This window comes from Cetorhinus maximus, chromosome 5, assembly GCF_964194155.1.
Source record: "Cetorhinus maximus chromosome 5, sCetMax3.hap1.1, whole genome shotgun sequence".
In the NCBI taxonomy this organism is placed as follows: domain Eukaryota; kingdom Metazoa; phylum Chordata; class Chondrichthyes; order Lamniformes; family Cetorhinidae; genus Cetorhinus; species Cetorhinus maximus.
The window spans coordinates 55,742,936-55,755,788 of NC_135883.1; the positions used below are offsets into that span (position 1 = coordinate 55,742,936).

At 39.2% G+C, this 12,853-nt stretch overlaps 1 protein-coding gene across 2 annotated transcripts in view; it reads right to left on the reverse strand.

The window, feature by feature from the left end:
- Nucleotides 1–12,853, reverse strand: part of acp1 (acid phosphatase 1) — a 39,812-nt gene that overhangs the window by 21,294 nt on the left and 5,665 nt on the right. The window contains exon 3 of one of the 2 annotated variants that reach the window (XM_078541875.1): nt 12,716–12,829. The exons of the other annotated variant lie outside the window; for it this stretch is intronic. Coding sequence (XP_078398001.1) covers nt 12,716–12,829 — 114 coding nt within the window. The remainder of the gene's footprint in view (nt 1–12,715; nt 12,830–12,853) is intronic. 2 annotated transcript variants of the gene reach the window in all.

The window sequence follows — 12,853 nt, forward strand, 5'->3', positions numbered from 1 at the left end:
GCACCTGGAAGTTCCCCTCCAAGCCACTCACCATCCTGATTTGGAAATACATCGCCGCCCCTTCACTGTTGCTTGGTCAAAATCCTGGAACTCTCTCCCTAACAGCACTACGAGTGTACCTTCACCACATGGACTGCAGCATTTCAAGGAGGCATCGTACCTTCTAAATGGCAATTAAGGATGAGCAATAAATGCTGGCTTATGAATTAAAAAAACTTATCAACAGCAACCACATATATTTACATAGTGCCCTTAATGTAATGAAATGTCCCAAGGCACTTCACAGAAGCATAAAACAAAGTATGACGCTGAGCTACATAAGGAGATATTAAGTCAGAATGCCAGAAGTTTGGTCAAAGAGGTAGGTTTTAAAAGGAAGGTTTTAAAAGGAGGAAAGTGAGGCAGGGAGGTGAAGAGGTGTAGGGAGGGAATTCTAGAGCTTCGGGCCTAGACAACTAAAGACACGCCCACCAAAGGCAGAGCAATTATGATCGTGAATGCACAAGAGTTCAGAACTAGATTAGTGCAGATGTCTCGGAGGGTTGTGGGGTTGGAGGAGATTACACAGACAGGAAGTGGGTAGTCATGTAGGGATTTGAAAACAAGGACGAAAATTTTGAAATCAAGACATTGCTTAACAGAGAGTCAATGTAGGTCAGCAAGCACAGGGACGATAGGGATGTCCAGCTATGAATGCTTTTTAAAAAAATAGATCTTGTCGTTTGTGTCAAAAATGACAGTTTACCAAAAGCTCTACAGTCTAGGAGCCAACATTTAGCTGAAAATTTTAAATATACAAACCATGATCCTGGCTGATTTACAAGACCTACACTTAGATCATTCCCACATCAACACAGCAAAAATTGTGAATTGTGCAGCAAGGAAAAATCATTAATACTTTCCTTCACTCAGAGGTACTACAAGCTATTATCCAACACCCCTGTGGCATCCTATAAAACAGGTTTGGTTTTCCTATATTCCTTTTTTAAAAATTTGAATTTATACAGTTCATTTCAATATTTCATTGTTTCCAGTCTTTCTTAAATGACGGACTAACTGATTGGATAACTAATTCAGTTCGCTTGCATATTCTCTAGATGGGTATGAAAGCTTGTCATTACCAATCAGCAACGAAGTAACCATACAAAAACAACCTGCCGAATCACAATTCCTCCGCATGCATTACCAATCTAAAATCAGTAGTTGTTACAAAAATCAATTAATCTGATCACTCAATAATTTCAGTGGCTGTTTGCATTTTGTTTCATCACACATTACATCTCTAGCAGTGGTATGTCACCATTAGATTACAGTATGTGATTTTGCATTCCCATTTGGAGAAAGAATTAAAGTCACATGGAGTGTGCAAAGATGATGCTGTGAAGAAGAACTATAGTTATATAGTGTCATGGTTTTTGGGATTTTCTGTTAGATATTCCTTTTGGTCAGCATTTTCAGTCACTCCAATTAATTTCTCTAAACTAGGATTCTCTATGTCCATGGAGTGTACCTTTTACTGCCTAATATCTCATTAAACAATAAGATGATCTGACAATTGTAACAGAGCATTACCATATACCAGCTGCTAATCTGTTGCAAGTACCATCACACCATTCTTGTTTCTTTATCAGATGCAGACTGACAACTTTCAATCAAGATGAGGCATAGCTTCAACAAACTGGGTTACCTTTTACATTAAAATACATGAAAGAACAATGTGCCAGTTTACACAATGAGAGCAATCCACTTCCCACACTCATTGATTATGGAAAATTATAAGATGCAACACCCTAACATCATAAATGTTTGTTCACTTTTTGATTTCTCACTGAGGCACTCAACCTTAGCTAGATCAGAATGCCTTTAAAATGCAGCAAGCTTTCTGCTGGCTCCCTGCTGGATAATCACTCATTCTGACTCTGGGACAGAGAGCAAGGGACAAGTCACCTGACCATGTCTATAAGATGGAGGATTCACTGCACTTGTCCACATTAGCCCTTAAATCCACCGCAACAGATTAACTGAGGTAAATGAGTTCAACAGCTTCAGACCATGAACTCTCTCCTTTATCTTCACCCTTTTTTTCAAAATTCTTTAGTTTTATCCACTGATTTTTATTTATTTCCATTTTTATTCATTATTTTATCCCTTTTTTTATCCCCCCTTTATTCCATTTTCTATCCTTTTCCCCACCACTGCCCTCTCCCTAACCCCAAAAGGGTCATCTGTTACTTGTTCCATGTTGTTCTTTCACAGAGTGCTTACCCTTGTTCTGCTATTATCACATTCTGCTTTCTTACCTTTATGCCACTATCAGCACCTTTGCTTTTAGCCCTTACCACAACCATTAAATACTCCCTTTGTCCATGACATCTTTGTCAATCTCTCCTTGGCCCCCACACATCACTGGCCTATTTAGCTTCACCCCCCTTAAACAGTATAAATTTCATCACATTTCTACTTCTCTTTAGCTCCGAAGAAGGGTCATACGGACTTGAAATGTTAACTCTGTTTTGCTCCCCACAGATGCTGTCAGGCCTGCTGAGTTTTTCCAACATTTTCTGTCTTTGCAACAGATTAATTGGTAATTTATCTAATTTGCTTCTAGAAATTTTCATTAAATTTTCTGTATGAAAATACAGTGTCACACCTACCTGGTGTCAATTAGCCTGACCAAGTCATAATTTCTGGCCTACAGCCCAATTTAAATAAGAGGGGCAATTCTGATGTCAAGGATAGCACTCGTGGGAGCTTGTCTACTGGTGGTTCCTGCAGAAGTTTAAAAGTCAGCTAAATTAACGGACTCTAAACCTTCATTCTCTAAATCACGGATGAGGAAATTCAACAAATCTCATGGAGGAAGACGGCAAAGTAGAGGGTAGCTGCCAGCTTCAAGTTTGTGATGACATTCTACTCCTGTTCTTCCTTATGCACCCCTTATTACTTGACAACAGACTATTACTTTAGTACATCAATGCTTCAACTGAAGTAAACTTTGCTTCTCAGCAACCTTTTCAACCATTCTTCTTTATTTAGCTATGATCAGAGGAAACAGAATCAGGCATCAGTGGAACTCCCTCTGCCAACCCTCAAGAACATGTCCTGTAATGCATCCTCTCTAACATGGTTCAGCCCAAAGACTCCTGGAGATTGGGGTATTTTTAACTTTCCAGGACAGGTGGGGATACTGGAGTTGAGGGGTTAAAACTAAATCGGAGTCCAATCTGAATCAACTACTTCTGATTTTGATAGAGGGAGTAAATCTCCCCATTATTATTGGGGCCAAAGGTTCACAGACCTTTAATTTGTGCTAGTTGATGACTGTGAAAGACTTCTTACTACTCAATATTTTGTGTGACATCTGCAATATAAATTTCCAATATAAATTGCAACAATGTCATGGACGGCATCCACTATTCAAGGTTTATATTGCATTTCTTGGAATAATTTAAATAGGCATCTATTTTCATGTGATACTACTTGTGATTTTTATTAATTACCACAGCTTGTCCACTTGGAAAATACAATTCTTATTAAGTATAGTTTCGTGATACAGCTCCACAGAATGCAGATACAATCAGTGTATGTTATAAACTTACATTTTAAACATAATTTAAATACACAAAATAAAAATCTTCCAATTTACTAAAATCATAACCATTTAAAGAAAATGCTGTTCTTGACTAACACAGGCATGCATAGTGATTTTGGAGTTCCATTTGTATTTGTTGAGGAAATAAAACTACAGAATAGAACAGGGTGATGTTATTCACTAAACTAATTTGTCAAAATGCTTTCCACAACAAGGCTTCAGATTAGTTTAACTTTAAGACATACTGAACTGACAGGCACTAAACAATTCTACTGCATCAGTCCTTGGGGAAAGAAAGAATAACGTCATCAGCATGTCAAGGATTTACATTAATCCTGTCTAAATGGCACAGAAAAATAGAAAAGGTACAAATGAATAGCTCTTCGTAAGATGAAGCAAGTATAGCAGCAAACTGCTATGTAAACCAAGATAATATTAATGTAATAAACCACACAAATTCACATCAACAAAATTACCAAATGCTAATGACAACCAATACTCATACTTTATTATTTCTTTTGACTAATTTAGATTGATTTTATTTCACAACAAAACAGCACAATGACAAACAAAAAGTAACTGAATTATTACTGAAAGTTACAGAAAGCTGCATACTCACTTCTAGATTAAGATTGAAAGTATGCAAAACTGATGGAATTAAAATGTTCTCTTGGTGGTTAAAGATTATAATTAAAAACAAAATAAAGTTTAAGCAGACTTAGTCCAATTCCTATCCACTAAACATTGCAGTTTCAAAAACAATATTAATTAGTATCAGAGTAATACAATTGTTAGGTATTGCCTACATTGTAACTGTAAATTATTCCCTAAGGGAAGATTTTTGTAAAGCACCTATTCAAGACAATTCAACAATATAAAGCACATTAATGCAAGCATTTGTTTTCAAATTATAAACAATTTAACTCCCAGAGACACAAAATATTTAAAATTCAGACTTGCAGAGGTACACAAACGTTTAAGAACATCGGAACTGCTGGACAAAAAAAGACTTAGATTCTTTCCAGTTCATCTTCTGTTATCCTGGCAGTCACATGATACAACAATAATGCAGTTGCTGATTTCTATCAATTAGTCTACAAAAGACCCAGGTACGAAACAATGAAAACCCTAGCAGTGAAGCACCTCGGAAATTAAAATCACTTTTCTCCTTCTAAGCATACAACAGTCACATGTCATGTTTGTCTTAGTTACTGGGTAGAATAGGATCTGTGATAGGTTTACATGACTGCACGCCAAATAATTTTTTTCTCTATTCTTTCATGGAATGAGGACATCGCTGGCAAGGCCAGCATTTGTTTCCCCATGCCTAACTGCCCTTGAAATGAGCAGAATGCTAGGCCATTTCAGAGGACCGTCAAGAGTCAACCACAGCAATGTAGATTTGGAGTCACATGTAGGCCAGTCTGGCTAAGGATGGCAGATTTCCTTCTCTGAAGGGCATAAGATGGGTTTCTACAACCATCAATGATAGTTGTCACTGTCATCAACTAGCTTTCAATTCCAGATTTTATTATTCAAATTTATATTCTACCAGCTGCCATGGTAGGGTTTGAACCCATGCCCCCAGAGCATCAGCCTGGGACCCTCTATTACTAGTCCAGTGACATTACCACAATGCTACCATCTCCCCAGTGCCACCACCAATGCACAGTGGCAGCAGTGTACACCATCTACAAGATGCACTGCAGGAATTCACCAAGACGCCTTAGACAGCACCTTCTAAACCCAAGACCACTACCATCTAGAAGGAAAAGGGCAGCAGATAGATGGCAACACAATCACCAGGAAGTTCCCCTCCAAGTCACTCACCATCCAGACTTGGAAATATATCGTGCTTCTTTTACTGTTGCTGGGTCAAAATCCTGGAACTCCCTTCCTAACAGCACTGTGGGAAATATAGCTATATTGTGGAAACACCATATGGATTGCAGTGGTTCAAGAAGGAAGCTCACCACTACCTTCTCAAGGGCAACAAATGCTGGCCCAGCCAGAGAAGGCCACATCCCATGAATGAATAAGAAAAAAGAATCAGATTGTCAGAAGACAAAAAATTCGCAGGGCTATGGGGACAATGTGGGGAGTGGCACCAGGTGAACTGCCTTTGCAGAGAACCGGCATGGACAAGACAGCCTGAATGGCTCCTTCTGTGCTGTGACCATTCTATGATTCTTGAGTAGTGATTGAATTATTTGAGAATGAAATGTTTAAAAGCACTTAAAGATTTCCCAAGAAGTATGTTAACTTGTCCTTCTAAAGGACAGCAACCATGCCAAGTATCAACACAAGTCCAACACTAAAGGTAAAAAAACCTTTAAAATACAATTTAAAATTTTGTGAACAACTTAATGACGAGTCCCCTGAACTGTTGTCATGTACCTCCTAAAAACTAATTTAAGAGCGATAAAGCAATCTGAGAGCAGACATTTGTCTGCTGTCATGGATAGGGACCACTGTGGCCTGGTGGAATAGGAATAGAGAAAACAGTAATAAAAAAATAACCATGATGACTACAGCATCACAAAGAGAATAAAGTCCAAAATGGTCATATCCCATCTTACCTCATTGGATCAAAATGAAAATCCTATCATGCAAGCCAACAGGCTCAAGCAAGAGGGGAAAACAGCAAAAAAAAACTGCAGGTTCTAGAAATCTGAAATACATACAGATAAATTGTGAATTTCTAGCATTTGTTAGGCATCCAGAGAGAAACTGTGTGTGCATGAGAGGGAGAGCTAGCTGGGTCCCTGATGGTGTTTATCTATTGTATGAAAAGAGAGAGAAAATTCACAAGTAAAACAGCGAATAAGCAAAGAGAGCACACAATTGATGGGTCTGTTTTCATTAGAACAGAGATGATTACAGGATGATTAGATAGAAACAGGCTTTTTCCAGCGAGTGAGGGGTTTGGAACATGGGACATGATTTTTTCAATGGTGGAATTTCCTGCTTTGGCATCTAAAACCTGAAGAGTCAACAGGGAACACATTCCCTGCCAATCAAGGCAGCCTCGCACTCATTTAACGCTCCAATTGGCTGGGGGAGGAAGTCCTGCCTCAGAGAGCTGCCTGTCAATCAGATTGGCTAGCAGCTACTGCTGCAGTAGCTAGGCCTAGGACTGCAAGCAGTCCCTAGATTCTAAGTCCTGGAGTCCAGTACCAGCTAAGTGTGGGAGCAAGGGAAGGTGGGGCCTGAGGTGGTTGGGGGTCCTGATGGAGAGCTAGAGGAGAGGGAGCAACCATGGAGGTGGCAGACGTTGGGGGAGGGTGGGGTCACCTGTTATGGAAAGAGAGTGCTTGTGGGAGGCAGCCCCAAACCCCTTCAAGCCCGAGGCTCAGGCAGGGTGACCCGGGGTTTTTCACCCACCCCCCACATCCCGAACCTGAAGTCTTCCTGCCAGACTCAGAATGGAGGTTGGGTGAGCCTCAACTGGGGCGAGGGCGGGCAGGCAGCCCTAGTCCTCACCCACCCCCTCTCGCAAGATTACAGTCAGGTCGCAGGCAGGCAGAATGGTGGCAGGAGAGCCATCTTGGAAATGTTATGGGCCACCCCCGCCAGCAAAGTGCTGTAAAATTCTGCCCATGGTTTCTTGGGTCAAGATGCAAAATTCATTTATACGAGATTTAGGACAGAGAGCTTGAGTTTTTTTTAAAAAATCTTACAGAGGGCAGTGAGGCTGTGGAATGCATGGCTAAATTTAATGATTAAAACAGAAACTACATCAACTTTAAATCATGGGGAAAAACAACGTGGAAGGAGGACAGGCACATGGGATCCAGACTACTGCTCATATTCAAAATGAACGTCAACATGGACTGGATGGGTTGAAAAGCCTCAGTTCCATGTTGTATTTTCTAAAAGAATCAAAAGGAAGGACTAGCGTGAACAAGGCTGATAGCTTGCATTTATAAAGCACCTCGTCATATCTTTCAAAGCAGCCAAAATTGCTTCACATAGCGTGTTACTTCATGATGCAGTTACTGTTATTTTGGGAAAACCCTGATAAAAATTTAAAATGTACAGGCCCATTAAACATCTTGGAAAGTGAAGATGCTGATTAATTAATGTAGAAAGTTCCTAAAGACATGAGCTTGCAATATGCTTATGAAAAATTGCTTCACTGTATTAAAATAATAAATATTCATATAGTAAAATGAAAATGAAGACTTGCATTTATATAGCACTTTTTATAACCACCTCGCAAAGTGCTTTACAGCCAATTAAGTACTTTTGAAGTGAAATAATGCAGGAAATGTAGCAGCCAATTTAACACACAGCAAACTCTGACAAATAGCAATGTAATCATGACCAGATAATCTGCTTTTGTGATGTTGATTGAGGGATAATTATCAGCCAGGACACTAGGGAGAAAACTCTATGCTCTGGAGCGGTCAAGTTAGGGAACAGAATTCAGAATTGGGGAGACAATGGCATAGTAGCAATGTCATTGGACAAGTAATTCAGAGGTTCAAGCTAATGCTATGGGAACATGGGTCCAAATCCTACCATGGAAGCTGACGGAATTTGAATTCAATTATTAAATCTGGAATATAAAGCCAGTTTCATTAATGGTGGCCATGACAACTATCCTTGATTGTTGTATAAAACCATCTGGTTCACTAATGCCTTATAGAGAAGGAAATCTGCTGTCCTTACCCAGCCTACATGTGTCTCCAGACCCACAGAAATGTGTTTGACTCTTAATTGCTCTCTGAAATAGCCTAGCATGCCACTCAGTTCAAGGATGATTAAGAATGGGCAACAAGCACTGGCGTTGCCAGAAATATCCACAGCCCAAGAAAGAATAAAAAGAAAATCTTTTTTAAAAAAAATTGAACAGTACTCAATTTTTAAGAGCACACATGTACAAAAACTTCACTGAACAGTTACCACCTAAATCCAACCATGAATGATTCAGGCAAAAATGAATGAGGAAACTACCTTGAAAATCAGTCTCAAAAAGGGTTGCTTTAGAAATTTAACTAGATGCAACATGACTGGGGATTTAACTCTAGCATTAAAACTAGGCAACAGTATTGTCTTCTATTAATTTACATGTGTGCGCTGTCTATTATATATTTTAAATCACATAATAGTAATGCCATTTTGGGTGACATACTTAAACAAACGTATAAAGAAATTCATTTGTGAATTTCAGAGAAACTCTCCAGGACCAGAAAGTAACAATGCCACAATGTCTACATGATGTACAACTCTTAATTAACTATCCCATCAAATGATGCATGGGGGTCTGATTGCCAGTCAGAATACAGTTACATTTTTATTTAATTTTATAGCCTTAAATGGACACAGAACACCTCTGCATTTTAGAAGAATACAGTATATTTTGTATAACAGGGCAGCGTTTACACTGATTAAATCAGTGCAATTTAAGCAGAATCAGCTCTAAAGTTGGCAGATTTCTGCAATATTTTATGCTGGTTCAAACCACTTTGCCAACATCAGATGCCAACATCAGGTCCTCCCCCTCACCACCAAACGCACAACACTGGCTAAACCCCCAGGCCAAAATGGTGACGATGGTGCGTTTCCGCCAATAGTGCCAGCTGGTATCGTCAAAATGCACTTGTTTTCCCTGGCTCACAGGAATCAATCATTACCCATAAAACTTATGCATGAATAAATTAAAATTAATCAATATTAATGCTCTTAAAAAGGTAAAACACATGACAGCAAAAATTTTGCAGAGAAAGAAGTCTTTATAAATCAATTTGTACACTATCCAGATTGAAATCACTCAATGCCCTTAAAACTTACACATTAATTAAAATAAATTTAAATCAATCTGATTTGTTATGATCCTTGTGGAGACCATAACTTAAGATATTCAACCTTCCAGGTAATAGCTGAATGGATATGACAAGCTTTCACATTTTAAGAAATGTGATGTAACAAATGGGCTAAAAGCACCATTGTCTGAATAATATTTAGGCAGGCAACTTGTACTTTAAAACTACAGAACTGAACTTAACAACCTTCCAAGGGCCCAAACACTCCTTTCAAGTGAAGCAGCATTTCACTTACACTTCCCTCATCTTAGTCTACTGCATTCGTTGCTCCCAATGCGGTTTCCTCTACATTGGAGAGACCAAACAAACACAGACTGGGTGACCACTTTGCAGAACACCTTCGGTCTGTTCGCAAGTATTACCCAGACCTCCCTGTCGCTTGCCATTTCAACACTCCACCCTGCTCTCATGCCCACATGTCCGTCCTAGGCTTGCTGCATTGTTCCAGTGAAGCTCAACGCAAACTGGAGGAACAGCACCTCATCTTCCGACTAGGCACTTTACAGCCTTCCGGACTGAATATTGAGTTCAACAATTTTAGATCATGAACTCTCCTCCATCCCCACCCCCTTTCCGATTTTCCCCCTCCTTTTTGTTTTTTCCAATAATTTATATAGATTTTTCTTTTCCCACCTACTTCCATTATTTTTAAGTGTATTTCCATCCATTGTTTTATCTCTACCTTTTAGCCTATTTTGATCCCTTCCCCCCACCCCACCCCCACTAGCGCTATCTGTACCTTGCTCGTCCTGCTTTCTACCCTTAATTCCTTTAGATAATATCGCCACCTATCACTGGCCCTCTATCCAGCTCTTCTTGACCCACCCCCACCTTAAACCAGATTATATTTCACCTCTCTTCTATTTTTACTTAGTTCTGTTGAAGGGTCATTTGGACTCGAAATGTTAACTATGCTCCTATCCGCAGATGCTGCCAGACCTGCTGAGTTTTTCCAGGTTATTTTTGTTTTTGTTTTTAACAACTGGAAAACCCACTATCAGAGATAGCTACAGCTTTATCCCTTAAGTAGACATTCAATTCTCCTGAAATCAGCCCAAAATGACCCTTAGATTCCGAGAGTTGACTTGGAGCTTCTCTTTTTCCAGCCTGAAAATTTTTAACTCAGAATTGTCCTCCTTGGTGCAAGTTTTCCCAGGAGGCTTCTCCCTCTAACTAATGCTAGGCAAATTTTCCAGCTTTATTTTAACTCCTCATGAATCTGGTCTTTGCAATTAGAGCATGAGCTTCCACCTGTATTCTGGTGTAGTGGACCATAGAGACTTTGACCCCTAGTTGCTCGCTCTCTCTTGGACTCTGGCAAACTAACGGTGTCTGTGAATTTTTGGGGCTATCTTAGAAACCCTTCCCATCTGAAAGCCCATTTTCATGACAATATGAATTACATGGGCCTTGGCTTTGTATCAAGGTAGAAATGGTGATTAACTATTTTTCATCTTGTTGGAACTAAATGGACTATTTAAAGCACAACAGTTTACACCCCAACATTTTCAATACTCTTCTGGGACTTTGGAGACTCCCAGTCTATCCACTGTTAGCACACACGCTGCTGCTATTGTCTCCAAGTGTAAACACTTGCACCTTCTTCCCAGCAAAATAATCTGTGTCCCCTTTAATCCCTAACAATTAAACCACTCAGGCTTGCTGTCAGGCAAACTTCAGAACAGGTCACATGACACCCTTAATTTTTACCTTAAAAACATAGTCCCAAAACAATCTTATAAGCTTCAGAATTGTAACAGTGCTTTTTAAGGCCAGGAACACAACAGTAAGTACTTTCACGATTTGATCTTCAGCCTCACTCTGAAAGAAATCTTTTCTCAATGACTTTTGTATCCTCTAAGACATCAGGATGTGCCTGTCAGTTGGCCTATGATTGATCGGAGGGTGTACTCATTTTCAGCCATTAGACTTTGTGACTGTAAAAGAACATGCTGGCATATCATTTTACCTCCACAGAATAATTCAGTTCATCATGCTACACAGAATGCTTCTGTGCTTATGAAACAGTACATCCTACAGTTTACTGTCAGCATTGATGTGGAAACTTGCTACTATTGTACAATATGTTCAACACATATTTGAAGAGGCATGTGCTCATTTTAGAATTAAATTGAAAAGTTTATGATTTACTTCAAAGTAGCTCCTGTTAGGAATAAGCATCAACATTGCAAAGAATTCATGCTTATATGCTGAAAGATACAAGAAAAGATGCTAAACCGTCTGATTATCATGTAGCATATGCTATGATAGAAAACAGGAATCAGGCTGGTACTTATTCCAATGTAAACACAACATATGAAACAAAAAAAAGGTAATTTTCCCCTTCACACTCACTTCTCCAAAGTACCAACTTTCCCACAACAGAAAATGCTGGAAGTACATTGAGGTTTTCAGTATCTGAAGGCTCACATCTGAAATGTATCACCAAAAAAAAAAAAACCCTTTTCCAAAGAAGGCGCGCTCCATAACATTAAACTTCAATTTTCTTTCAGATGTAGGCTGCCTCTGCTGCTTATTTCCAGAATTTTACATTTTGGATGCATTGTGTATGCTAGAAATCAATGCTTCTTTTCTTCTCTTTTGAAGTCAGTTCATTTAATCTCCTGAGGTAGATAAAGCTCTGTGAAATCTCTGCTTAGCCTTAAAAAGGAAGAACCTGCATTTCTATAGCATTTTTCACATCCTCAGGATGTCCCAAAACACTTTACTGTCAGTGAAGTATGTGTGAAGGGGAATTGTTGTTGTAACAGAAAGTATAGCAACTAATTTGCGTTCAGCAAGCTCCCAAAAAAAACAGTGTTAATGACCAGAAGTTTTGTTTCAGCAATGATGGCTGAGGAATAAAAATTGACAAGGACATCAGGGGTAATTCCCTTATTCTTCTTTTAAATAGAGCCACAGGGTCTTATATACCTACCTGATATGTATGAGGCCTTAGTTTCAAGTTTTATCTGAAAGATGACACCTCTAACAGTGCGTGCAACTCCCCCTTAGCACTGCACTGCAAGTTTCAGCCGATATTTCTAAGTTCAAGTCTTTGAGCCTTCCGACTCAGAGGCAACAGTGCTATTTATTAAGCCATGTTGGTACCATTTTCCAAATCGACCAGCATTACGCAATCCTATTATTTTCAGTACATTGAACAATTATGCAAACAGTAATCTGCGCTAGAAACAGTGTGAAGTATCCAATGGTACTATTACTATTAATTAATCTAGAACATTTTTAAAAAAAAACAGACATTTCGTAAGTTAAAAAAGGCTGGTTGGTCTACCTGTCTTGCCTTATGTGTTGTCTCAGTGCCATGCTGTCTTAAACAGTTTAGAGCCCTTGAGTCGGGGGAGTTCCCAACATTGAAGTCAATTACACCAGCACTGTCTATCATCCACTGTAATAAGAAAGAAAATTGATA